Raw genomic sequence first — 26,802 nt, 5'->3', positions numbered from 1 at the left:
TTACTGAGTATTTCCAGGGGAAAGGTACTGATATTTATGAAAAAAACCCAACTGTAACATATTTAACTATATGCTGGGCTTTAGTCAATCTCTCTGAAGCAGAATCATGTTAATTGTTTTACAGAGGCCTCTATATGAAAACGGGAATTCTACACAGTCACTCACCTTCCAGACTATTAGACACTCACAAGCTCCTCCACCCCTTTACCCGTGTGGCAAGGTGCCTTCCATTTAAGCAAAGCCATGTTCACCAGAATGACATGCACAGGTACTTTTTGCTACTGACTCCTAAGCCAGTCCGTGCAGGTCAAGGAACTCTTTCACCCTTTGGCGACCCTACAGCAGTATCTCTAGATACTGCGAATGAATGGCCATGATTCAGTGATAATTCTTGGTTTAGGGCTGTAATACTTAATTAAGAAAAAAATCTGATAATCATATGACACAACATACTAAACCAAGTTAAACTCATTCCACTAGGTCAGATTTGCCTTTTTTTTTTTTTTGACAAATTTTATTTTTTTGACAAATAACTGTGTATTAGCAGACTTTCTGCTAAAGGTTAGAATAATGCCATGAAAATAAAATACACCCAACAATGCAAGTAATGCAACAACAGCAACCTGAATGTAGGACTAATAAATCACTACATAACACGCTAAAAGACAGAATGCCTGTCATAAAAATGACCTACAGTACTGCATGGGCAAATATACAGACAAGGTAGTATTAAAGCTTTTAACGAATAAACTGAGTGCATATTTAGCATAGATTCAATAGCTCTCAATTTTAATTGTACATGAGATAACTAATAGGAAAGTGCACGATATAACACACAAGGAATTAAACAGAAGAGAATCCCAGTTTTGATTCAAGTTGTCTGGCAATTGACTCTGCCATGCTGCCCATTGATCAATGGCAGATGAGTATAATACTTGCCGTTCACTATGCTGCGTCACAAAGAAATTTGAATGAAAAACCCCACTTTCAGTTGAGCTTTGTGACTCAGAAGGAGCCACATCTGTCTTGCTCCCTAGAAAGGATGGACTTGTAAGAAGATTCAAGAGAAGTCTAAAGCAATCGGTGCGTGAATGATTTGCTTTTAAGCAGCAAGACCAAGAAAGGATTCCTGAAACGTTATGTGAGGCTGGGTGCCTTTCCCTCCAGCAACCAGTTGTGTAAGTTTTCTCCCACTCAGTATAAAAACAGAAAGCTGGCATAAACTCCTTCAAAGTAGTCAGAGTACACAGTATAAAGCCAAGTAGATGTTCACGACCTGTTGGGATCAGATTGACTACTGCAACAGTAATGGAGACAAGATAAACAAGTCACTCAGCACTAACAATCAAAAAAAATACCATTTGAGAACATGAAAAAACCCTAACATTCATATTCTCATCTGAATTCATAAGACAATGGCCAACAAATAAGATTAGTCCTCCTCATTAAATTAAGAAAACAAAAGTAAATCTCCAAATACATTACCAGGCAGAATAAATCCTAGTAGTCTAGAATATGCCATCCCCAAAATTACACAAACCACACCACCTTCCTTTTGCATGTTGTCTGTTGCTACAGTACTTAATCACAATAACCAGAAATGCTTTCTGTGGAGGTTAAATGAAATGCAAGGAATTCCTAATGCCTAAGGAAATGCTTGCAATGTTTTTTGTGTATAAAGAGCTATCTCCACAGGTTTTGTTGCAGAGCAAAATACCATTTTACATTCAAAACAGATCATAAAAAAATTTTAATTTTATTTCTAACTGTTGTTTGCACCAAGAGACAGACAGTATAATATTTTAAAATAAAAATTGTAAAAATTTTAGGACTAGGAAAAAGTCGGATAGTTCAGCAACAAAAGTAGTTCAACCTAGCTGTTCCCAATTATGCCTCCACTCAAAACATAGGCATCTGTAGGAAACACAAGATATTTGACACATCCACTTCCAGTGTAACTCTGCAGAAACCTACAGGGCAGTGTTTTACCTGAGCTGCTTAGTCTTTATGTCACTACTCTTTCCAAAAGACAGACAAGCTCACTTTAAATTAGCTCTGTTACTCCCATGCAGTGCCATAATGTGATACGCACATGCATCACTCCTGAGCTGTGATAACACATCTAACAGACAAGGGTCTCCTGCCACACTGCTCAAAAACTGAAATCCATCACACAGGTGCTGGGCTGTTTTTCAAACCCCTCACCCTCTAGGCCTATGTGTTCCTCCATCTTCATAAAGCAAGTTCCTCAGAGCAGAGGCTTTGTTCCCTTCGTAACATAACGATGCCAGTGTTTCCTTCCCATGCAGCCTTCCCATTTATGGAAGGCAGTCCGAAATACAGAGGTTCTATGTATATTAACAAGTACTGAGGTGTGGTAAGAGCAGACATATAAAGCTGAACAGCTGGTGTTGAGAGCTGGGAATGTTTGCTACATACACTTTTTTATGTTTTTTACTTCAGTTTAGCTGCAGTTTGAGCCCACACTAAATGCCAATTAGCAGCTGAAGCATACCTTCTGCTTCAGCTTCACATGAAAGTGATTCAGCTTGCGGGCTATACGACTGCTGTGTGATACAAACCTGGGCACAGTAAGTGGAAAGGATGAAGACTTCCTTCAAAAACGCACTCCAGATCTGAACAAAAACATTAATGTAGACACACTTCGAAACCATGAGAACTAAACCATAATTTAAAACTTTGATTGCCGTTCTACCTTTTACTATTATAAATCCATGGTCTCTTCAAGAAGCAGAGCTATATATCAGCTCCAACATGACCTGAAAAAGGAAGACGCTAAAATTTCAGAATTATGATCTGTGTATAACTAGATTTTGCAGAAATAGAGAATTAAGCCTTGAGAATTCCTGTGTATACTTCAAATGGAGTAAATAAAAGAGACCCCACCAGTTTAAAACTGTCTCCTTGGCTTAGAAAGTTGGCCATACCATGAAGATAACATGGTTTCAGGGTTTCCATGCTGATGTTAAACAGATCGAGACTGCATGTCTCTATAATTAAACTCGTACTTTTCATGTAGCTGTTATACAATATATATACGTACATTTAAACTCATATATATATAAAAGAAATTTAAAGCCTCAGACTTCTAGATAGTTCAGATGCATTTGGCAATAGGTCAACCACATGAAGTAAAAGTGCTTCTATTTTACCAGTGGTGAAACTAAAACATAGGAAGATGAGCACTATCATTATGGAATGAAAAGCATTAGTGCTTTATTAGGTTTCAAAAAACCCACTGAACACACATGGAAATCGAAAACTGATGACATAAAGAAGCTGTTACGCACAGCAGATGAAATACTTCTATCCAGTAATATTCTGAAAATGAGTGGGATATGACAGATTTTAGGATTTCAGAATCACGTAAAAACTCACAGTAGAAGATTTTCCTCCCACATACCTGTTACATCAAGTTTACATTTCACAGGATCAACTAACATTCTCCATCAACCAAATGTCTATCTACTAGGTGCTGAAAGGATGAAAACTGCTGAGCACACTATAAATAAATAACACATAGTTATAGAAAGCCCTTCCAATTTACAGCTCAAATACATCCATCACCCTCATTTTCATCATCAGCTAGCAATCCAGTTCAGGCACTGTACTGTTAAAACATTATAGCTGCTTTTCCTACATCCGAGCTAGATCTCTGATGGCTGCTAGCGTTTAAAGAAAATGAGCAGAAAAAGTCCATAAGCAGAAATACTGGAGTCAGTGTTGACTATGAGTTTGTGTTACACAGGTGACTGACCTTTGTGTTTAAGACTGCACAAAGCTCTGACTGAATAGTAAGGTAACATACAAGTTCTCTCCCTTCTAGTCATTATGCAAGAACACCCAAACTCAACGTAAGTACATGGAGGGCCTCCTCCTTTTACCCAATTATTTATTGACTTTTTTTCTGGTTTTTTTTAAAGATCTTGATTAGCTACGGTTAGTTTATCTCACTGGTGAAACAAGCTTGAAGTTTTAAATCTGCTGTGAAGAGAGACAAGTCACACACTGGACTATCTGTGACTACCTTCATTATACTCACATAGTAAGGTTCAGCTTCCCTTTCAGTTATCTCATCCTGATACAGAGTGAAACAGGTTGGTATTCGGCCAAACCACACATCTCGAAGTACATCTTTGTCATCTGTCATTCTTCCAGTGGACAGCGAAGCACATGTAGATCAGCTTGTTTCTTCAACTAAAACTGCAACCCCGCTCCCCCCAAAAGAAACAAGTCAGCACTGCTGCAAATACACCTCGTTAAAGGTTCTCCCGTAACTACACTCCTGCATGATCAACGCTGTGACAGAGATGTTAAATGCATCAGTTTGTACAAAAAACTGACCGAGTTAAGGCCTCCAAGTTAACACTTTCCCAATTACAAACACACAGTAAATGACAAGTAAATAACCAATAAGCATTTTCTAAGCCTGCATCACGCCCCAACCGTAGAAGCAAAGGGACCTTTCCCGTTACCGCCTTGCTGTCACCTCGCAGCTCCCGCCACCCCCCGAGGCCCCGGCTCTACCGCGGGCGAGCGGCCCGGGACCCGCGGGCAGCCAGCAGAGCCGGTGTCCGCAGACGACCGGGAGGACGGGCAGCGACGGGGACGACGAAGCGAGCATGTCTCTCGCCGGCGGGGCCGCGGGCCGGCCCGGGGAGGGGGGATTCACCGAGGCCTCAGGACGGGCCCCAACACCGCCCTCCGCCGCGCTGAGACCCGGGTGCGCCTCGCTGGCCCAACGCCCGCCCGCAGGTTCGGGGCGGCGGCCGCCCTCGGGTGCCAGCAGCAGCAGCACGGCCCAGCCCGGCCAGGCCCGGCAGGGTCTCCTTCCCTCCCTCCGGGGCGGCCGCCCGAGGTGAATCAGCAGCGCACCGGGCCGGACCGAAGAGCGCTACAGCGGCGGCCCCCGGCGTGCTCTCCCCGGGCAACGGCAAGGCCGGGCTGGGGCGGGCCGCGGCGGCCCTGCCCCAGCCCACCGTGAGCGAGTGGCGTTCCCCGGGAGGAAACAGAGGAGAGACAGCCCCGCCGGACCGGGACGGGAGGGGGCAGCCGTTACCTCAGTCGCGAGCGGCACCACCAGCCCGCGCAGGGGGGGGTGCGGCGCTTCGGGCAGGAACTGACCCTCGGGCCCGCCCCCCGCCGCGGGCCCGCCCCCAACGACCCGCCTCCCCGGCGCATGCGCAGTCCGCCGCGAGGCTTCCGCCCGGCTCCGGACTTCCCAGCCGCCGCCGGAAGCCGGGCGGGTTTGAGGTCTCTGGGCGGGAAGGCGGCGCCGGGCGCTGCTATGCCGGTAGCACGGAGTCGGTCCCGCGGCCCTTTCCTCCCCTCGAGGAGGCGGTCGACCGTGCTCCCTGAGCGGCAACGGGGCCGCTGGGCTGCAGCTGGGCCCGACGTGGCCCCGCTCCTGTGAGGCGTCCGCGGAGCCGCTCGGCCGACAGGCGGCGCTTCTGCCCGCGCGCAGGAGCCGGTGGACGTTAACGCCGGGAACCTGGGGTGCTCGCGGGTGTTGAATGCGTCTCTGGGGGTTGTGGGCACGATCTGACCTCGTAAAGCCCCTGTTCCCTCCTGCCCGACTGCTCTCCTCTCCCGTTCTCTGTGTGGTAGGCGTTACACGCCATGGTGTTACACCACGGTCGCGGGAGGGTGAGGAGCCCCTGACGTACCGCAGCATCGCCCTGCACCGGTTTTTGCCGGCCGAATGGGTGCGAGCCCACAGCGATTTCCATTTCTGCATTTTAAGGAACGTCTCCTGCACTTCTGTCGCTCTGCACACCCCCACCTCGATGTCCTGCAGCTGTAGGAGTGAACAGCAAGGACATCGCTTCCCGGGTGGGAGGGCACATCATGATTCCGAGGAAGACCATCGCTTCCTTGCTGCTACGTGTCGCCCACTGGCAGTCGTCAAAGCTGCTCCCGTGGCAAGACGTACAGCTGCAGCGAACTGGTATTTTACAGCTGGTATTTTGGCAGTTAACCTCTGAAAGAAAACTGATAAAATGTGGGTTTGCCTGACGCGGCTGGCGCGCGCCGCAGTTTCAGTAGTGCGATGTTCTTGCCAGGCTGGCGTTCGGCCACCAGATGTCGCGCAGCGGCCACTGCTGCTGAAGGTGTCTTAAGGAATTCAAGAACTAACTAGTTATCGCTGACTTTTTGTGGGTTTTAACCAAAGACTGGTATTTTAATGAGTTTGTGTGTTCCTGATTCAACCGCATGATTTGGGGAATTGTGGTACTTTTTCAGTCATATGAAAGATTAGAGAAGTCTGAAGAGCTTGTTTTATTTTTTTCCACTTTAAGTAAGCTTGTCATTATAACCTTTGTTTGATAAAACATAATATTCTGAACACAAACCCTGTTATAAATTATTAGGAAAAAATAACTTTTTTGTTAATGATCTATAAGCAAAAAGTTTAGGCTGTGGCGCTTCTGTGATTTGGAACATAAACAGTGAAACTTTCCCTGTCTTCTCTCCAAGGGTTTTTGTGACATGTTAATTCAAAAAGAGGTAAACTGGTATAAACCTGGAGTATTTGGTATATATATGGAGTATTCTTGTTTGGTATGGTCTACTCCAAAGCATAGGGAAAGTCAGCACATAGCCCAGGTTATATTGCAAGGGCTTTAGGCTCTCAAATGACCAGTTTCCTTATGCTCCTAAATACAGGCAACTTACACTTACCTTGGGTGCAGGTATTGGGCATCACCTCTAAAGGGCATGCTAATGCTGAGATGATGGAAGGGGAAGGGTTCCTCCAGAAGTATTCCCTGCGCACTCACTGGTGCAGAACTGGTCCCACAATTACAAAGGCATCCATCCCACAGGCACTGGTCATTGCTACAGGCTTCTCTAAGGATTTGTGCAAGGAACCCCCTTAGTGCTGTTACAGGTCCGTTGAAACCAGTCTGATGAGGATGCATTGACTGGTGGAGCTGCTGTGAGGTGCCAGCACCACTGAAAAAAAAAAAAGTAGTTTTCCCTGGTTACAAGATTTACAAACCTTCAGAAAGCTTTGAATATATGGATTTCCCTACAGGAAATCAAGGAGAATTACATATTTATTCTTTGCCATTTCCTCCTATGAGTTCCTCAGAGTTCTTCGATAGAAAGAGTTGTTTCAGTAGTACTGAAGAGTTTGACTGATCATTGTGACGGGTTTGACTGATCATTGTACCAGCATCACTGAAGATAATGCCAGCTTATATGGAAAAGAAAATGGCCTAGAAACATCCATTGGCACAACTGCTCTCACTCGTTTTTTCTCATGAGCAGGAAGAAGTCTGCCAGTGCTGCTATTAGCAATAATAGTGGTAGTGTGTATCAACTGAGGATGTGACCTATTCTTGATGCTGCCTGTGCTTACGTCCTGAGATCTTACTTAACCTCTACTGCTACAGCTCTTGAAGCACACCATTGGCAGCTAGACTGTGTAATCAGCATTCTGTTGATTACAATTGACAACTACCAAACATGTTAAACATTTACTTTTGCATTATTCTCTCATACATAGCATAAGAAACATAGGCATCTGACTAAGGCATATGAATTCCACTCCGTAGGCTGAAAATTGAACACCATTGAGTGCCCAAGTCATTTGATGGATCTAGATACAACATGCTCGGTAGAGAATAAAACACAGCAAGTTATAAAGTGAGATAACTTGCTATTTAGAGTATCTTCCTATTAAAACTTCTTAGCAAACTGCTGATGTAGTTACCAGACACAGATGCAGCAAGATACATTGTAAAATCTGTGTGAGATTATAAAGACAATAATTCTATAGGCAAATGAGACTCTGATACTGAGATGAACTTGCTTGTAGGTAGATACATGGGATGTAACTACTGAACAAGTGAAGTAAACCTGAGGTGAATGCCAACTTTGCTATTAATATGACTCTAAATAATGAATCTGAACCCAAACATTAAAAATAATTGCTAGGATGGAATGTCAAAACAGGTACAATGAAAAAAAGGAACTACCTCCTTTGGCATATTGCTTTCCACATTGTTATCTAATGCTTCAGGTTGCATCATCACTCAGCAGAATGGACAAGTCAAAATTGGCAGGGGAAGAGCTCAACAAACATATTTCTAATGCCAAAGATCCTCAAGCAGTATTCCCCCAGTTTAAACGTCATCATCAGGCAACGCGCAGTGAGTCATTGCCTAATGGCACCCGAATCAGAACACCTGTTAGTGAGTACATATGGAATGTGAAGATGCTTGTAAAGAACAAGATTATAATTAAAGATGCATTAATTCTAACAGAAATACAAGAAATGGAACAGATGGTTTACATAGTTGTGGGCAGCTATGTTTTTGTTAATGGTAGTGGAGATGAAGATTTGTAAACAGATTCACTGTATAATTTAGGTTGGAAGGGACCTTTAGAGTCCTTTCCTGACCTCTAGGCTAACACCTCTTCTCAAAACAGGAGCAGCTACAAAGTTAGATCATGTCGGTGAGGGCAAATAACGCCAACATTTGTCTGCTGAAAATCTGCCTGAAAAAAAATGTGAAATAGTATTTCCCTGTATATTTTGCTATAGCTCAGAAAACTAATATTCATTGCTCTGATCACATAGAAAGAATTTAATGCTGCTTTCATAGAACCGTATGTTATGGCACCTACATATACACAAAGTAAGGATCATTCATATGTATAACAAAGAACCCTGACAGGTGGACAACAAATTCCTTTTATTCAGGCCTGGCTCCTCTTTGTGTACAATCCTGACTCCATTACATCAATGGCAAAACACATAAATATGTGTGAAATTCAACTTATTCCAGTGTTGCTTCATTAAGAACTGCTCAGCAATCACTATTGATGTTTTCCCTTCATTTCGCTAACAGTTTTCAATAGAGAGCAAAACATATTTTGTTTTAATTTCTTAGCTATTGTCTTTTGAGTATGTAAGCAAAAACAGATTGTGAGAATCATTAATGTACACCTTTTAACATGCAACAGTGAGTAACAGTCAAATTAAAAACTCATAATGCTGCTATTTATATCTAGCTAAATAGTTGATTGTTGCCTACTCACAGTGAAGAATTAAGTTCATTAATTACATGAGAAGCTGATTCATTCATCTGAGACCTGTCTGGAAACATTACAAGATACGAGTACCACATTTGATGTTTTCCAGATAAATTTTTAATTTATATGTTTGTGGAAGTAGAAAATCACTCTTACCTGGATAGAATTCTCCTTTCATGCCCTCTTCACCTTCTAGTATTTGCCTTTTATAACAAGTGAATGGGTTTGGAAATATTCTAGACTGTTTTAAAACTCTTTCTTGTCTAAATAACTGAAGTGTCCTGACAGCTGTCCTAGTTTTCCCTCAGAGTAGTTAACTCTGGTTTACTTTGCTGATTTCCTATTTTAATTCTGACTTAAAATTCCTAAACGGTATTTCAGACTCTCAGAATAATCTTTTATTGCTAAGACAAGTGACTGGACATTAGGAACTCCTAGTTCTGAGTCTGCTGCATATTATTTACCTTGAACAAAATTTCTTATGTTTGCTACTTTGTCATAGCCCCATTAAGACATCTTGGTCTTAGTGAGGAGGGAAGGAAATACCATTTTTTAAAATTTCACAATATGTATGTATGGAGATTTCTTATGAATCACACCATAAGCTTTCTTTTTTAATATATTAATAGTGACAACAGACCTTTATTCACCTAGCTAGATTTTCACCCCTCTGCATGTTAACTAATACTTATTCTGTCAAGTCTTGTCACTTATCAAAGAGGAGTGCCTGGTACTCAAAAGGCAGTAGATGAAAATTCCTGATGATTCCCATTTTTTCTGCTGGGAATACTGAAAGAAAGGTTAATGGCTTTGTCAGTACTATCTCGGTTTGTGGCAGGATTGGCTCCATCTATGTTTGATACATAAATTTAGCTATTTATGACTGAGGATCACCACTAACTTAGTGGTGAATCATAGCATGGCCAGGAAGTAAAATAAAAATATAAGGAGGATAATATAATAACCCTGTGCTGTTTGGCCATTGGAACAGCCTTTATGTTGTTTATTTTTAGAAGATGTTTCATCCTTAATCCGAACAGAAACCTTCCGTCAATGCTGTTGGGATGTCAGCTTCTGAGACAAGGGCAGTCCAGTCCTCAGAATAAGACGACACGAAGCACCCCAGTGTCACCTGGTACTCAGCAACTCCAAGAACTGAAAGTAGCATTAACTTCTCTTTATTGACAAGTAATCTTTTATACCTTGATAAGAAGACTTCTTGCTGTACAGCTTTAAATTAAAATCCTTTCAATAAGGGTTTAATTCCTTTCCTATGTTACATTGCATAATTTCAAGCATCTGGGTTAGACATGGTCATCCACAGATACTCATTACAACCTAGTCTATTGGCTAATTTATGAAGCCTGGCATACTATTGCAACAAAGTATCAAATATCATAGGGGTTCGTGGACAACAGAGTGCTACCTGTGTTTAGGTACAGCAGGCCGGATTCGCTGCCCATGCAAGTCACCACGGCTTCAGAAAAGTAATTTTCTCTTCTCAGTAAACCTGTGCGTCTACTACATCTGACCTAGACCATGTTTTTTTTTTCTTAGCTTTCTAAAAGGAAATACTTCTGGTTTGTAATAAAATACAGGTTTTCTCTATTCCAGACAAAACTGGTTTTGTGGTATGACTGGATGATCTTCAGCAGTTTTACCCAGGGAAAGAATTTTTCTCAGTTATTCCAAATTCACTTTGATCATTTTGTAGTAATAAAGTCTTGATAACTCCAGTTCTGAAGCTCTGATATATCTTTGTTTCTCTGTTAATTAAGTGTGTTAAGGAGGTTTAAATTTACAAAAACTTTTTAGTGAATTTAAAATCAATAGTGGATGCGAGTTCTTCTGTGTTGTCTCTTTGTTGTATTTGTACAGTATGTGTTATATGAGCTAATTGTTAAATCACTCCGATTTCTCAGGAAAAAAAAGAAGTAAGCATACGATGCACATGAAATAGGAGCATGGATCTTAGTGTTGATGGGGAAAAAAGTAAAAATCCTAAAGTCTATCTGATTCCATACGAATTATAATTAACAGTGCTGAGTCAGGGGGGAACAATCACTTCCTTTGACTTACTGGCTATACTGTCTCTAACATAGCCCAGTATACGCTTGGCCTTCACTGCTGCACGAGAGTGTGCATTTGCCTCTGTTGAACTCCATGATTTTTGGACTCCATGGCTCGTTCCTCTCGTTTGCTGGGGTCTCTGTGAATCCCTGCCCAGCCTTCCAGCATATCAACCACTTTCCCCCCCCAAGTTGTATCATCCAAAAACCCAAAAAGCATGTGTTCCAGCTCATTGTCCAGGTCAATGATAAAAATGTTAAGTGGCACTGGCCCTAGTATCGATGCTGGAGGAACGCCACTAGTAACCAGCTTCCAGTTAGACCTTGAACCATTAACCACTACTCTCTCAGCCCAGCAGTCCAGCCAGTTTTTCACCTACCTTACAGTGTACCCATTCAGTTCACATGTCCTCAGTTTAGCTACTGGTATACTATGAAAAACTGTGTTGAAAGTCTTACTTCAGATAAGCCACATCTGTAACTCTCCTTTCATCCACAGAGCCAGCCATTTCATCATAGAAGGCAATCAGGTTGGTCAAGGATGATTTGAGCTTGATAAATCTCTTCTGGCTGATTCTAGTCATCCTTCTGTCCTTCATGTGCCTGAAATGGGGAGGACTGGTTTCTTGATTTTCCCAGGAGATGACCAGGTTGTAGGTCTTCCTTCTTGGCTTTTTAAAATACCGATGTGACATTTGCCTTTTACCAGCAACTGAGGAATTCTCTCAGTTGCTACAGCCTTTCAAAGGTGATAAAGAGGAGCCTCACAAAGACATCAGCCATCTCAGCTTCCATGGATGCATCTCATCTAGTCCCACGTCCAGAATGACTTAAATTCTCCCTAACTTGATCCTCCTGTACAGTGGGCAGTACCTCATTCCCCCCGTTTGCTACTAGGCACAGAGACCTGGCCTTGCCAGTAAAAAATAAGGCATTAAGCACTTTTTCACATTAAGCCTTTTCCACATAGTTTGTCACTAGGTCCTTTCTAGCTTGCCTGCACTAATTAGCAGCGAGCTTACATTTTCCTTCATCTGTCTTTTGAGGCTGCTTACCTGTAGAAGCCCTTCATGTTGCCCTTCTTGTTGCCCTTCTTGGTGGTTTCATCCCCAGCCACGTGTGGCTTTCCTAATTTGACTCTTGCACGCCTGGGTGATGCTGCTAGATTTCCTGGTAGCCTGTCTGTGCTTCCACTTTCTGCATGCCTCCTTTCTGTGTCTGAGCTCAGCTAGAAATTCCCTCTTCAGCCAACCCGGCTTCCTGCTATATCTGCCCATCTTCTTCTGCAATCACGATGGGACATTCTTGTGCTTCAAGGAGATTTTATTTGAAGATCAGCTCTAATGGGATGCTCCCCAGGGATTCCTGCCCACCTGTTTCCTGACCAAGCTGAAGTCCACTCTCCTGAAGTCCAGGTCTTTACTCTGCTACGTACCTTCCTCACTTCCCTTAGCATCTTAAATTCAACCTGTTTCTCCACTTCTTTATAGGCTTTGATCTCCATACCCTGATGAACCTGCTTAAAAGCCTTTCTCAACAGATTAGCAAGACTGTTGGGAAAGATGCTCTTGCCTCTCTCATGCTGGTGCCATCAGTCCCCACCAGACCTTGCTCCCAGAAAACAGTCCATGGGCATAGAAGCCAAAGGGGCTGCCCGTGACACCAGCCACGCTGGCTTTGATCTGCAAGATACATCCTCTCCTACTGAGCCCATCTCCTTGACTGGTAGGATCAAAAAGGAACAGCACCTTGGCCCCTTTACCACAGCGTAAAGCACAGCAGTCATCTTTGATCTGTTCAAGGTCTCTTTTGGCAGCAGCACTCGTGGCCAGGTGGGCAAGCAGAAATAGACAGTAATAGTGCAAAGACAGTAATAGATAGTAATAATCCAAAGACCCCATCAATCCTTCTGTGATGTCCCACATAGAGGCCCGGGACAAGCAATCAGCTTCCCAACAGCAGGTCTGACCTGCAGGTGGGTGCTCTGGCCCGTAGAGAAGGGACTCTCAGCCACTGTTACCCATTACTTCATCCTATGGTGCTGTTTCCAGCCACTTTGGGATTTTCATTGGATACCCTTGGAATTCCCCATGAATTTCTCTAATTTTAGCTATCCCCCAAAACTTTCTATCCTAGGTAAATTTTACTGTCTTGCTACATATAATAGCTCATCAGTAAAAATAAATCTTAAATAAGAACAATCTTACTGAAGATGTTTAAGGAAATCCATAGCTTGTTTCATCTCATATTGATTATTCTTACTCTTTCTGTTGCCCTGTGACAGCTCTTTTTTCTCTCAACCCCTGCAGTTTCCTTGATAATCTATTGGGAAGGGCATGGTTATAAAGACTGAATAAATTCCAGCTTACTCATTCTCCTTCATCTACTTTTTTGTGGACCAGGTAGTAGATAACTCCCTAATTATTGTTTATTGGCAGCAGAAATTCACTGACCTGCATTCTCAGAGTCGCTCTCTGTGCTTGTTTTAAATATTACGTCCTTATTCTCTGTGATCGCAACTGATTATCATGGGAAAAGCAAATGCTGACAAACAGCTCTGCCACTTCATGCTTCTACTCCCTGGGACTCCCGATAACTGGTTTGCTTCATCAGGCTGTTTCAACACCTCCTCTTTTGGATAACTTTTCATGGGGCAGTGCAAGGTTTAGATTCATCCGAGAAGAGGACAGAGCTGATGGCTGCACAGAGCGGTGCCGGCTGATGGATTTCACAGGGTCTTCACGCAGACAAAAGGGCTTTGTAGTGTACAGGAGACAGGAGGAAGAAGTGACTGGTAAACATAACTATGAACAGACCGTTTCGATTTCCTAGTAGTGCTCCTGTATTATCTGCAGATATACAGGAACAGTTACGCTTTTAATTACATCTGGTCAGCTTAACATTTAATTGCAGATTCTTTAGCACCTAACTAAGTTACAGAAGACTGGGTAGCTCTTGGATTTGTCACAGGACACTCATATCCCATAGCAATTTAATCAGCTGTGCTTACGCTTCAGTCTTGAGCATTTTGGTTTTAGACTGTAAATTGCTGAAGATAGAGACCTGCCTTCCTGCATGCTTGTACCTTTCCCAGCTCACCTGTCAGTCAGTGTAAATAATAATAAATAACCGATAATTATGTACTTAATTCCCAGGGCTACTGATTAAGTAATATACTTGGAATCTCTATAAAATAATTAATTTAAAATTTCCTGGTAGATTCTGCCTTCCTTCTTAAAAATTAAAAGAAAGAGATCCTATCCTAACTTAAGCCATGCTGGCTGGTAGATTTCTATGAGAATATGATGAAAACACAATAGAATGGCATTGCTGATTTAGTCAAGCTTAAATTAAAATTATTCTCTAAGGTGACAGGTTTCCAAATTAATTTCAACCTAGAGAATAATTAAAATTTAGATCAGGATGCAAAACAAGAACACGAGATATAGCTTAGCTTTTGGGCAACCATGAAAGTATAGCAGTACTATGGACACTAACTAGTGGAAAAGTGGAAAGCAAGAGAAACAAAGCCATAAAATATTAGCCTGGAAATATAATCATTGCAGCAAAGCTATACCTACTCAGGAAAACCTAAGCACATCTTCATATTAAGCAGTAAATTAACAATTTGCCAGTATTATATTCCTAATGCCTTGTTATTATGTACATTTTGGTATTTTTCAGTTGATTTGGTTTATGGTCTTATACAATACCTTTAAATTGTGACTAAAGGAGAACAGAGTGCTAGAATTAGCATTCTTTTTTTTTTTTTTTTTTTTTCTTTAAAATCAAACTCCAGAGGAGCCTGGAGCCTCTGATGGGCAGAGCAGCACGATGCTGCCTATCAGGGGCGTCCTGCCCTCACGAGAAGCAACATCTCCCACCTCCCGCTCAGTTTGATCAACCTACAGAACCGCCAAGGTGGGAAAGAAAAAGAAAATTTGCCACAATGTGGAATGTTCTTTCCTCTAAGTAGCATCCACAGCATTTCTTTCAGTCTAGTTATAGAGTCTGTTTTCTCATAGCTATTTTATCTTCCCCTGTTACAGTTTCAGGAAGGAAAAAACTACTTATTGAAAAACCTCAGATACCAAACAAATGCTGTAGTGAATCGATGTTGACATTAAGGGAGATGGTATAAAAAACATAGCATACATACTGTGTTTACAGATTTTAGTGTTCAGCTTGAGACCAGGCACAGAATCTTTACGTAAACTCTTTATTCAAACTGGCAAGTCCAAAGATTGAAAGCTTTCAAGAAACTATGAGATGAAAAACGTACAGAGGAAACATTAATCTTTTACAGGGGGGCAGAAGAACAAAATACTTGGATACTCAGCAAGACTGAAGTGGGTTGTAGGTGTTGTCGTGGCTTTGTACTGACACTGCACTTCAATGAAAGGTAGTTATCATTAAGAGAAAAGTAACATCGGCTTGTCATTAACAGAATGAGAAGAGTACTTAGCAGGTAACAAAGAAGGAAACCCCCAAAAGAAATGTTTTCTGTGGGACATTTTTTTTTTTGGAGAAGGAATGAAAACTACTACCACGGTTGCATTAGCAAGAATAAAAGTGATGTCCTGCACTGGGAACTCCTGAACATTTCATAACTGAAATCTATTTGGCTATCTGCCCGGACTCATGGGCTGCACCTAGTTGGCATTAAAATCAAACAGCACTCTCACTGTTAGCATCACGATGGGAGTATTATGTGGAGGTAGTAACTAATGCAGAAGTAGTTCACTTCTACATGAAAAAAAATAGGATGGCTGTGGATAGCACTGTAAAACTCCGTGTTATAGTTAAAGAACACATGCTACACCTTGGCCATGTTGTGGGAGACTTTTAATGGTTAAGCACTGAAGTTACACAACCCCATGAACTACATACATGACTTATTTTGATTCCTTCCCTTGAGCTGCAGGATTCTAACGCAAAAGCCTCTTTAAAGGCTCAAAGATGGGTTGCAGGACTCTTTGAGTAATTGATGGGAGGTGTGTGAGTAGCAAAGGGGGTTCTACATTTCACCTTCCATCTATGTGAATATATATGTGACTCAAAGGCTCAGATAAATTGTTTGCATTTTACAGCAACAATAAGAAACCATGCTAATACTGATTTGAATAATTGAATATGATAATTTCACGTTACAGATTCTATCCAATCCTGTTTGCTGTGGACTAGTCAGTTTAAGGAATAAAAATCTTAGAGTGTCAATGGGTTTAGCAGGACTATCAATGAATAACAAATTACAAATTAAGTCAAAGCTATCAGAAGAATAAAGGTGAAATCTTGACCCTGACAAGGGTCACACGCGTATTTGACTTGATCTGATCAATAACTAAGCACCTAAGAGATGGGCATTACATGCCCAAGTACCAGTTCACAGACAGAGTTAAATGCCAAAGACCCCAAATTGGACCACGATGGGAAGGAGACACCTTGAAATGAGACCAAAGGCATCCAACACAGAAAGCTAAAGTACTACCTGAAGTAATCATGCAGTGTGTACAAGAAAGAAGAAATCCAGAGCATGAGGTTATGTAAATCCATCCCCACTCCAAAACATCCCTCACACCCTGAGGTACCTCCATCTACTTCAGCTCCAGCACCTGTGTGCTCACCTGTGTGTCTCCCCAGGCAACCCAGCCATACGGCCGCCAGACAGACCAGGGTACGTCATGGCAACTGGCACGCCAATAGCGTTGACTAAGTGAAGATTGCCCTTTAAGCCTGATTGATGTTTTGCCCCGCCTAGCAGGTACATAAAGCAATCCCACAAATTCTTCTTGGCTTTCAACTTTACTTCTTGGGTGAAGCTGAAATCCCTGGCTCTTGCTTTTAGATTCCTTGGTCCTAGTCTCATTTGATCTCTGCTTGCTATTTTTCCAAAGTCTTTCCCTGTGACATGGACTTGATGGGTTTGCCCTGCTATTTGTTTTAAGGGTCTCTTGGCTTCTCTGGCTTCCTATTTATTGCTGTGGCTGCAATTCTGGCTGGGATGTTCCCGAGCTAATTTAGTTCCTAGCCTTGGCTTTCACTGGTCACAATATTTGGTTGCATTTTCCATTTTTAATTCCAGGCTGTCTTTAACCACCAGGAATGACCATCCACATCCCACCATGTCTGATAACTGAGGACATGTATTTATGCCTTTTTTTTTTCAAGAAATGGAGTGGGTCTCACTCCTCTTTTCAGGTGTACCCACGGAACCTCTATTCTTGTTGGGCCAGAAAGAAAACATTAGTGGCAATATGACTGTGAGGTGGAACGTCCCATAGTAGGTAGGGTGTTCCTAAATTAAGGCTACCATTTCCATCCGTATTTCTACATCATACCTGGAACTCTTGGAAAGAAATGGAAGCCAGTGCAGCATCTTGTGCAGAGCCTGCTATTATTATGTGTATTAAACAAGGCCCAAATACGCCAACCACAGTAAGTCCCAGTGGTGATTTAGGCCCAGCAATACCTAGTTTTTAACTCCTTGTCAGACTTAGGCAAGAAGCAGGCACACAACACGCAGCCCTGTGAAGACTGAGGCAGTTCTGGACATGTGGAGAGGTGAATCCCTAAGTACCTGAGGCACTTTCAAGACAAACAGGGAGGCACCCCTGGAATTTAGGTGCCCGTAGGGTTAGGTGTCAAATGAATGTGGGATTTCAGGACCATAGTTTGTGTCTTACGTGTTTTATGTGTGACACAGGCAGGATTTTGGCCCCTGCGTACTTCATTGCTCTTTTACCACCAGCTCCAAAGTGTGGGAATCCAAACCGCTCTTCATATATTCTGACAGTGAATTACCTGAATCTCAAATGGTCGCTCGTGTGTACTGTTTCTGGAGGAAATTGCAAACCTCTATTGTATTGGAAAAGAAGATAAAATATTTAGTGACAAAGCTGATGATAGTGCATTCCTATTTTTCTATAATTTGCTTATGGGCTTTAGATTGTTTTTTCCACATATATTATGCCATATATTGGAACAGTTTTATATTAGAACAGTGTTTCTGTTTTGAAACAACAAAAAGGGAGGACTGATGATTTGAATAAATACTGTTATCTCAAGTTGTGTGTTATTTAGTTTCTGTAACAGCTTCCCAGATGTTGAATCTGTATTTGTCTGATTCTCATAGTAATTCCAAAATTAACATGTTTCTGTGTTTTTTTGTAAGTCTCAGATACAGTGTGCAGTCAAGCTAGGTGGGTATTAAATATGATAAAGTCTAATCTAGATACTCAATCATCATCTTTTTCACCATGTTGGAATGAAACCAAACAGGAGAAGGATAATTTGTTGCATAATATCTTCCTATGATAGGAATTACTATGAACTGTTGCAAAACTGTGTTGGTTCAGATAAAAGCCAGACTGACTTGTTCTGTTGTATGTGTCAGGACTGCTGACATAAACATGACCATCATTTAAAGTTCCCTAAACGACTGGCTAATTCTAATGAATTTCTGTCTTAACTAATAGTCTTAAAAATGCCTTTCCTGAAAGAAGAGGTCCAAATCTTCTAAATAAGCCGAAGAACAAGTACTGCTACAAGTACTGAGCCTCCACAAATCTGTTTGGATCAAGATCGTGTGTTGTTCTGATCCTGCCATATTTAACACCGAGACTTTAACTTTGACCAAAGTTAGGACAAGTATTATCAACCAAATCCCTTTCACCTACTTTTGCGATCAGGATATTGTAGTGTATGTTAGCACTGAAGCACAAATGCTGAACACCTCAAAGCTGATGTTGCATGCTTATTTCTTACATGTGCCACTCCAGGGTGACTTAATTCTGCACATTTTCTAGGTACTCAATGTTGCTAATGCTGATCCAAACCCTGCCAAGGTAATCTAAAAGGATTTGAAAAGACGAATATCATGCACTTCTTTTTTTTCTTTTCTATGATTTAAACTGCATGTTTTCAGGCCGTACATGTCTTTTTGTTGGCGTGGAATGAAGTAGCACCGGTTGCTGAACATACCCTCTGGCCTGCCAAGAACTGCGGGTACCTGCTGGGTACAGTGGCAAAGAAAGGGGACACTGGGACTGCAGTGGCTCAGACTCCTTTCTCCCCAGTGCTGTTTAGCTGAAGTGGCTCACCAATACCAATTTTATTCACCTTTGCTTCAGCACAAGAGAATCCCAATTGTAACTGAGACCTAAATGGAAATATAGTACACATACTTAGTAATCCATTTATCTGGCTTCTTTAATGTTGAATGTCATAAAATGCCATGGCTATGCCAGTTGTGGGACTCCACTCAAGGAAATAGACAGGAATAATTTTAGGCTAAAATAAGAGAAAAGGTATAGCTATTTGGATCTTTACAGTGCATAGCCAGTGCCCAAAAATTCTATCCAGATAGAGGAAACAGGGATCTCCTGCTTTGTTCCTAGCCACCTGTCAAGGACGGCATGCTACCTGTCATGAGGTCTCCTGTCTCTGTCCTTGGAGATACTTGAAACCCAACTGGACATGGTCCTGGGTAACCTGCTCTTGCTGCCCCTGCTTGAGCAGGGGGGCTGCACTAGACAACAACCTCCAGAGGTCCCTTCCCACCTCAAATACTGTGTGGTCCTATAATTTCCATGCTTGTATAAATTGCTTTACCAAAACTAACATATTTTTTTGATCCATTAGGCATTTCCTGAGGGTACAACCAACCACCTTTCCAGTTCTGCCCAATTTTGTCATGACACATTGTTAATTTTGGGAAAATTCACTTTCTTCGTGGGTTGATCTGTTTACTTAATCACTAGCCAAGTAAATTACACACCACTTGGGAAAATAACTGAACTTGCCCCCCCAACAGGTGTACATATTGCTTTGGGTAAAACAATAATATACGTAGGGCTGAGCTGCTCAGCCAGACCCCTTCTGTGTTTTGTCATCCCCTGCCATTCTCACATCCTTGTCCACCTGCTGTAAAACCCCCAGCATTAATTTATGCCCATCTCGATTTATGTAGTGTTTGTCAATTATCAGCTGATTATGACCATTTTTAAATAGTGAATTTACAGTTTTTCCAGTACGCAGACATTTTTATTGTCTCACGTTAGCCTTTTTAGCAGACAACTATAACCTCCATGTCCCATCAGCAGCAAGCAAAATCCTAACAAAAAATCCTCATACCAGCCGAACGCTTGCTGGTTAGCCACAATTTAGGACAGCCGGTATCAGCCAGCGCAGAACAGTTAAGTTTCCTAAGGAAAGCTGGAGAAGACCTCAGGCCCATTTAAAGAGAAGATACCTAAAAGCCCCGGGGAGACACGTTGGACCACCACGTCCTGGCAGGGGCTGGTCACGATTGGACCTGAGACGATCCTCCCCGCTAGCAGCCGGCAGAGGAGCGTGTCCCAACCTGATCCTTCCCGCGGGAATGGCTCTGCCTCCCCCACGGAACCACTTCGCCCTCCTCGGCGGAATAAAGAACCGGCGGGACGGTTAAAGCCACTTTATTCCCAGGGAGGGGGATAATTAATTAATGTGGCGGGCACCGGGACAAAAAGCAGCGCTGCAGGCTCTGGGGTGTGCGGGCTCCCTCGGAGGCCCCTCGGCTCCCCGGGAGCGGGGTCGGGCCGGGTCGGGGGGTGGACGAGGAGCCCCCTGCGCAGTGCGGTGCCGTGCGGGCCCGCAGCCTTTTCCCCGCCGCTTGCACAAGTGTCCGGGGCGCGGGGCACACCTGAGGGTTAGCAGAAAACAACAACAAGATAATGGCCCCTAATGCGCACCCTGGGCACGGATCACAGGCGGGGCCGCTCCCTTTCCTGTGCGACCGGCGGGCAGCCTGCCGCGCCGCGGCTCCCTCGGCGGGGAGGGACCGACGCGGCCGGCGGTGGGCAGGGAGGGAGGGAGGAAGGCAATCTCCTTATTAAACGCATACGCCGAGGCGGGCGGCTGCCACCGCTGCCCCGTCCATGCCCGCCGAGAGCCCGCAACCGCCGGCCGCCCCGCGCTCCTGCCGCTGCCGCTCCTGCCCCGGCTGCCGGCGGGAGGGCACCGCCGCCGCCCGCAGCCCCGCCGCCTGCCGCCGCGGCGCGGAGCCCGGCATGGCCCGGCGCGGCCGCTTCCAGCGCCTCTTCGGACGCAGCGAGTCGGAGGACTCGGAGCCCGAGGGGGCGGCCGCCCCTCCAGCCCCCCGCCGCCGCCCCTCCGCCGCCGCCGCGCCCAAGCGGCGCTCCGCGTTCCCCCACTGGCGCCCGAAGAGGAAGGAGCAGCATCCCCGGGGTGCTCCCGCCTGGACCACGCCGCCCGCCTCCCCCCTCGGCTCCCCGGCACCGCGGTAAGCGCGACCCCCGCGGGCGGGTGCGGTGGGCCGGGAGAGAGGGCGGCGGTGGGGGGGGGGTGTCCCGGTGGGAGCCGGCGGTGCCTGAGGCCGCCGGGCCGGGCTGGAGGCCAGGTGTTTTTTTTCCTCTCCCGAGGAGGGAGGCGGATGTCCCGCAGCCGCCTTCACGTCCAGCCTGTGCCCCAGCCTTCTGGCGGAGCGGCGCCGAAGCGGTGTTGACAAACAGCAGCGCCTGTGTGAATAAGTAACAGTCACCCTTGTGCCCCAAGCAGGGGGAGGCTTCCTGGCCCCAAACTGCCTCCTGAAGTGTGGCTGGAGTGTGTGAATAGCTTTTACTCTTCTGCAGCAGTGGGCTTGCTCTGTGCTCGCTTTTCCTGGGCGTAGTAAAGGAGGGAGGGAAGAGAGAAGAGCTTGACACCGCTTTTCTACAGTGCTCCCCATGGCTGTTGCTTCCCCAGTGTGGTTCGAAGTCTGCCGTGAGTAATGACCATCTAATAATGCACGCTGGCTTATAAGTTCTTGAGGACACAGGCATTCCCTGGGGTCTGTTTACAGCCTGTGGCCGCAGCATGGGGAAGCTCAGGGAGACTGTGGGGTTGCGGAGCAGTAGAACCTTTTGACGTGAAGGGTATGGTTTCACGGCAGGGTATGGTGAACTTGGGGTAACGTCAGGTGTTGGTTTGGTTAATGCTGCTCAGATTTGTATAGCAAGACTCAGGCAATGAGAAGATGTTAGTGCTACCTGGATTTAAAAAAAGAAAAAAAAAAAAAAAGAAGTTGCAGGTTATTTGTCTCTCAGGTGTTTGGTTCAGACTGAGAAATCTCTAAGTTAGAGAAGGTGGTCTGTGTGCTTTTATATATATATACATATATCAGTTATATAGAAAATGCTAGTACTTGGCTAAAAATAGACATCATGTAGATGTCTGGACTTGACTGAAGGTGTAGTCTAATGATGTTTGTATTTGGTATTGAAATGTATTATTGAAAACTTTAGACACCAACACCTTTTATAAAAGGGGAAAAAAAGTGCATATGTTTACCTATTAATAGGAAAAAGAAAATGAAGTATGCTTTTCAGAACTGTTAAACCAGGAAATGATGTATTTCACAATGCGGTTGAGTGGTCAAGCTCAGGGTGATGCTGCAGGTGACCTCAACCAGGAACAGATTCCTCTTCTGCCTTCCAAAAGCCAGATAAAAACAGAAGAGCATCATGGTGTAGCTCAGGTTGGAAGGGAGCCCCAAGCATGGTCAGCTCTGAGTTCAAACCCCAGTTGCTCAGGACCATGTCCAGTTAAGTTTTGAAGTCTTCCAAGAAAACAGCATTGGGCAAGCTGTGTCACTGCCTATGTGTGAGAAGGTTTCTCCTGGTGTAAGGTTGGAACATCTCTTCGGAATGTTTATAGCCTCTTCTGCTCCTGCCATGCACTACTGAAGAGCTTTTGGCTCTTCTTGGTGACCCTCACATGCAGATTGGTAGGCAGATGCTGGGTCCTCTCCGAGATCACCTCTTCCCCAGGCTGAATCCTCTCCCCCAGCCTCTCCTCTCAGGGCAAGTGCTCCAGCCCCTGAGTATCTTGGGGTCTTATGCTCAACTTGCCCCAGTTTATCAGCATCTGTTTTGTGTTGAGGGGGCCCAAAACTGAAGAGACCATCTAGACGTGGTCAAATGAATGGCAAGAAAAGGGGGATAAGTCTTTAATCTAGTTGCAAGATCTTTTTTCTTCTGGATAACTTGCTAGATCTGCAGTGCCAGACCAAAACAGAAATGCTGTATGGGATTTGGAGTTCAGTTCATATACCTGAAAAAAATGGAGGATGTTTTTGCTGCATAAATTTGTTATCTAGTCCCGTGCCTTAAATACAAGTGAAGTCTAATAATTGCAAGGCTTCTGAAATTATAGGTTTGTAACTCCTGTTACAAAATACTGTTTTTTTTGCTTTTTGTTCAGGGAACCAATCCTTCTACTATTGATAACAGGTTGGGCTTGTGCTTCAGCACGTGAAGATACACGTGTATGTCACCATCATTAACTGCAGTCGGTCATCTGCAGAGAGCACAAACTTCTCTCGTTTGTGTAGCTTTCTACCACCCTTCTTTAAAGAAAAATGGAATAAACAGTCTTTAATACACAGCCAAAACCACTCAATACGTTTTTTTAACATGTTTTTTTATACATTGAAGATTATGGTAGCATTTCTCAAAAGAGGTTGCTTGAAGTATCTTATTTTTATTACATGGATGGTAGGCTGTAATGCATGGTTGCAAGAATGCTGTGTAGGCCAAATATATTATACTTTAAAAAGTGGTGATTTTGAAAATTTGTGATGCTTAATAAATGGCCAACACTTTTGCTATGAGGGAGACTGGGTTTGGCACGTAACTAGCACATCAGCTGGCAGTTTGAAGACACCTAGTTATGCGATGCTTCAGTTTAAAAATTATCTGATGAGCTGTTTTGCTCTTCTGACATTATTTTTTCAGGTAGCCGGTACTTTTCCTTGCTGTTAGTTGCTTATCTTGAAGAGCAGTAGCCAATATGGCATAAAAAAATCTTACCGTAAAAGCCAAACAAGCAGCCCAACTCCTTTAGACTTGAGGCTAGAAGTGTGCATTCTCCTGCCTCGATGAAATTGGTGTTGTACTGCCTCTGCTCATGGGTATCTGGGGTTAAATCAGGGAAGGCAGATGTACTCCTCTGGTCTTTTTTTTCCAGCAAAAGCTTGTAGAGTCTCTTTCCTGGGAATAATTGCTACATATTGGAGCCTTTACACAGAAGAAGGTGCAGTGAAAGAGAAGAATGAAAAAGAATGACAGTTGTCACCATGCCATAGAAACATGCACTATATTAAGAAACCAATTTTTACTTGATCCCTTGAAAGTCTTGTCCCTACAAAGTTGTCATGTCTTGGACAATGAATGATCTCCACCCAAGGACAACTTTAAAAATGAAGATGATGACTTGGATTTGAACTTTGAAGCAGGAAGTTGACTACAGGAGGAAAATTGTAGGTCTTTGGGGTGTGATGGTTTAGCAGTCTTTCTCACAGTGTGTGTTACTCTATGAATCTGGAGCTTTTGGTATTTGGTGGTCAAGACCAGACAAGTTACTTCAGTCCAGTTATGACTTGGCTAACACATAAATGACAGTAGCTAGATTCTTGCCCAGTATGTGTCAATGAAATGTCAGCATGAATGTGTCAATGTCACCATGGAAAAAGAGGACGTTTTTGCTGCTTATTACTTCCTCAGTTTCAAGAAACACTCATAGTTTGGTGTTGGCCTCAGTATGGAGCATGCTAGGACTGCTACCATCAGCAACACCCCTTGTCTTTACCATTTTCCTCCCCCCTGATTAAATTTAACTCAGCTCGTCTTCGTCAACGTACTAAATACGTGAAGGCAAAGAAACTTATGTGACTGTTATTCTGCAACAATTTGGCAGGGAAACAAAAATGAATTAGGGTTCAGTAATAGCATAAAAATAAGTAAAGGGAAACAGCATTAGGCTACGTTCAAGGAAAGTTGGACTGTGAAATAGTTATACCTTATCTTGGAGAGGAGCACACACATTCAGGAGATATGTTGGCTGTGAAGAAATGTTGTGTTGCAGGCGGAGAAAGTGGCGGTGAGGCCGAGATCTGATATCTCTTCCCTACTTTCATATTCTTCGAGTTACTCTTCTTTGACTCCTGTATTAGAAGAGGTGAAGGAATCGAGCTTCACAGCCCACATGTAACATCACATTTTGGAGAAAGGTGAAGAATAAATGTTTCATCCTGTGAAAAACAGAGTTTATAACAACACAGAATATTAGTAGCTTGATTGGTTGACAAGAACAAAATGTAGAAAACTGACATACTGCTTCCTGTATGTGTTAAGTAGTAAAATACGAACCCTCAACTCAATGTACTTTACACCTGTAACCTTAAATTTGTGCATTGTTTGGTTGAAAGAAAAAATGGAATTGTTCACCTGTGTTCTTTGCAAGATTGCATGTGGACATCTGCAAGCGTTCCTGGTTGCACTTACTTTATGGGAGGTGGAAATGGAAAAGAGTCGTTATCTTTGCAGTATCATTCTTGGTACTCTGTAATGTAAGCATAATGCCTTAGGAATAAAGTTTTATTAGTTTAATTTTGTCTTATAGAGGAAAGAAGTTCTCTTAAACTATCATGATCAGATAATTAAATGCAGAACATTTTTTGCTCAAATTTTGTCATTATTAATCAGGAAATCCGAGCTTATTAAAAAAATACGTTTCTAGAAAGGTACTAAGATAAGAGGAATGGCATGCTAAAACATTCACTTACTTTGTTTGCATTCTTAAGAGGTAAAAAGTACTGTCCTGTGGAAATCTGCATAATGACATCTGTGCCATGAAAGTAGTAATCTGTCTCTTCTGCATGAGTTTAGCAACAGCTGCTGTTTCTGTGTTGCTCATTTTGCAGGTTTGGTGGCTGTGAAAACACCAGTACGGAGAGCGCTCTCCTTTTCATTTTGTCCTTTTAAAAATCAAATGACGGTCTAAAAAATCTGAACCAGTAAGGCTGCTGCTGCCTTCCTGATCAGCCCGCTTGGATGTCAGCGGGAGGGTAGATCCTGGTAGAGAAGAGTAGGATCTCATTCCCAACCTCTGTAGTGCAGCAGAATTGCTGACTTTCTTTATTCGTGGTTTTTTTTCCCTTAAATTAGAAAAAAAATGATCTTAAAAATAAAGTGAGTCAATGCCCTCCTGCTATTCATGGTCAAGGGATTTTTCCTTAAATTTTGGGGTGCTTCTATGTTTGTTGCATGTTTATTTAGGAGGGATGGTGTACCCTACTGTACTCAGGTGAATCTGATCCATAATAGTGTTGAGTACTATTAAAGTGATAGGAGTTCTGTACTGAAGAGTTAAATGTCTATTAAAACACGGACTGTTGTGAAAACGCAGGTTCTAGCCCACTCAAACTAGGTGCCAGTCTTGACACCTTTGGTTTTAGCGTGTCAGATCCACACTCTGAAATGGTGACCAATAAAAATATAAAGGTGTTTTGAGAAATTATTATTAAAAAACACCATTGTGGAAACCACCCAGGAGCGTGCACAAACAAAAAGTTCATATCGAATGCAAGTACACACAGTTGGCACTTAATAATGCATGGAGTGCTAAAAACAATATTAAATATTGAATGCATACCAATTCAGTGAGTACCATTTGTCTAAAAGTGCAAACTGCAGGTTTCACTTTCTCCTCTTTCTTAACACTGCTATCCCTTGTCTCTTCCTTTTCTTCTTGTTACGTTCCCTTGTTTCTACAACTCTCCATCCCATCTTTCCCTCCCTTTTCATCCTCTCGAGATTTGCAGCACTTCAGCCTTCATTCTCTAGTGGGTTCC

General features: G+C 43.3%; 1 protein-coding gene across 4 annotated transcripts in view; it reads right to left on the bottom strand.

The window, feature by feature from the left end:
* ATG5 (autophagy related 5) overlaps positions 1–5,194 on the bottom strand; it is an 81,115-nt gene extending 75,921 nt beyond the window's left edge. Inside the window, exons 1-2 of one of the 4 annotated variants that reach the window (XM_063329857.1) lie at positions 5,081–5,194; positions 4,064–4,224 (exon numbers count right to left, since the gene is read on the bottom strand). In XM_063329857.1, the coding sequence (XP_063185927.1) occupies positions 4,064–4,171 (108 nt within the window). In that variant the 5' untranslated portion in view covers positions 4,172–4,224; positions 5,081–5,194. Of the gene's footprint in view, positions 1–4,063; positions 4,236–4,896; positions 5,041–5,080 lie in introns of those variants that run through there. The other 3 variants (XM_063329858.1, XM_063329856.1, XM_063329859.1) reach the window with 3 other exon arrangements.
* Between the last annotated feature and the right edge of the window lie 21,608 nt (positions 5,195–26,802).

Source organism: Chroicocephalus ridibundus, chromosome 3 (assembly GCF_963924245.1).
Source record: "Chroicocephalus ridibundus chromosome 3, bChrRid1.1, whole genome shotgun sequence".
Lineage (NCBI taxonomy): Eukaryota > Metazoa > Chordata > Aves > Charadriiformes > Laridae > Chroicocephalus > Chroicocephalus ridibundus.
Note: the sequence above shows the minus strand (reverse complement) of the source record. Positions and strands in the feature narration are given on the sequence as shown.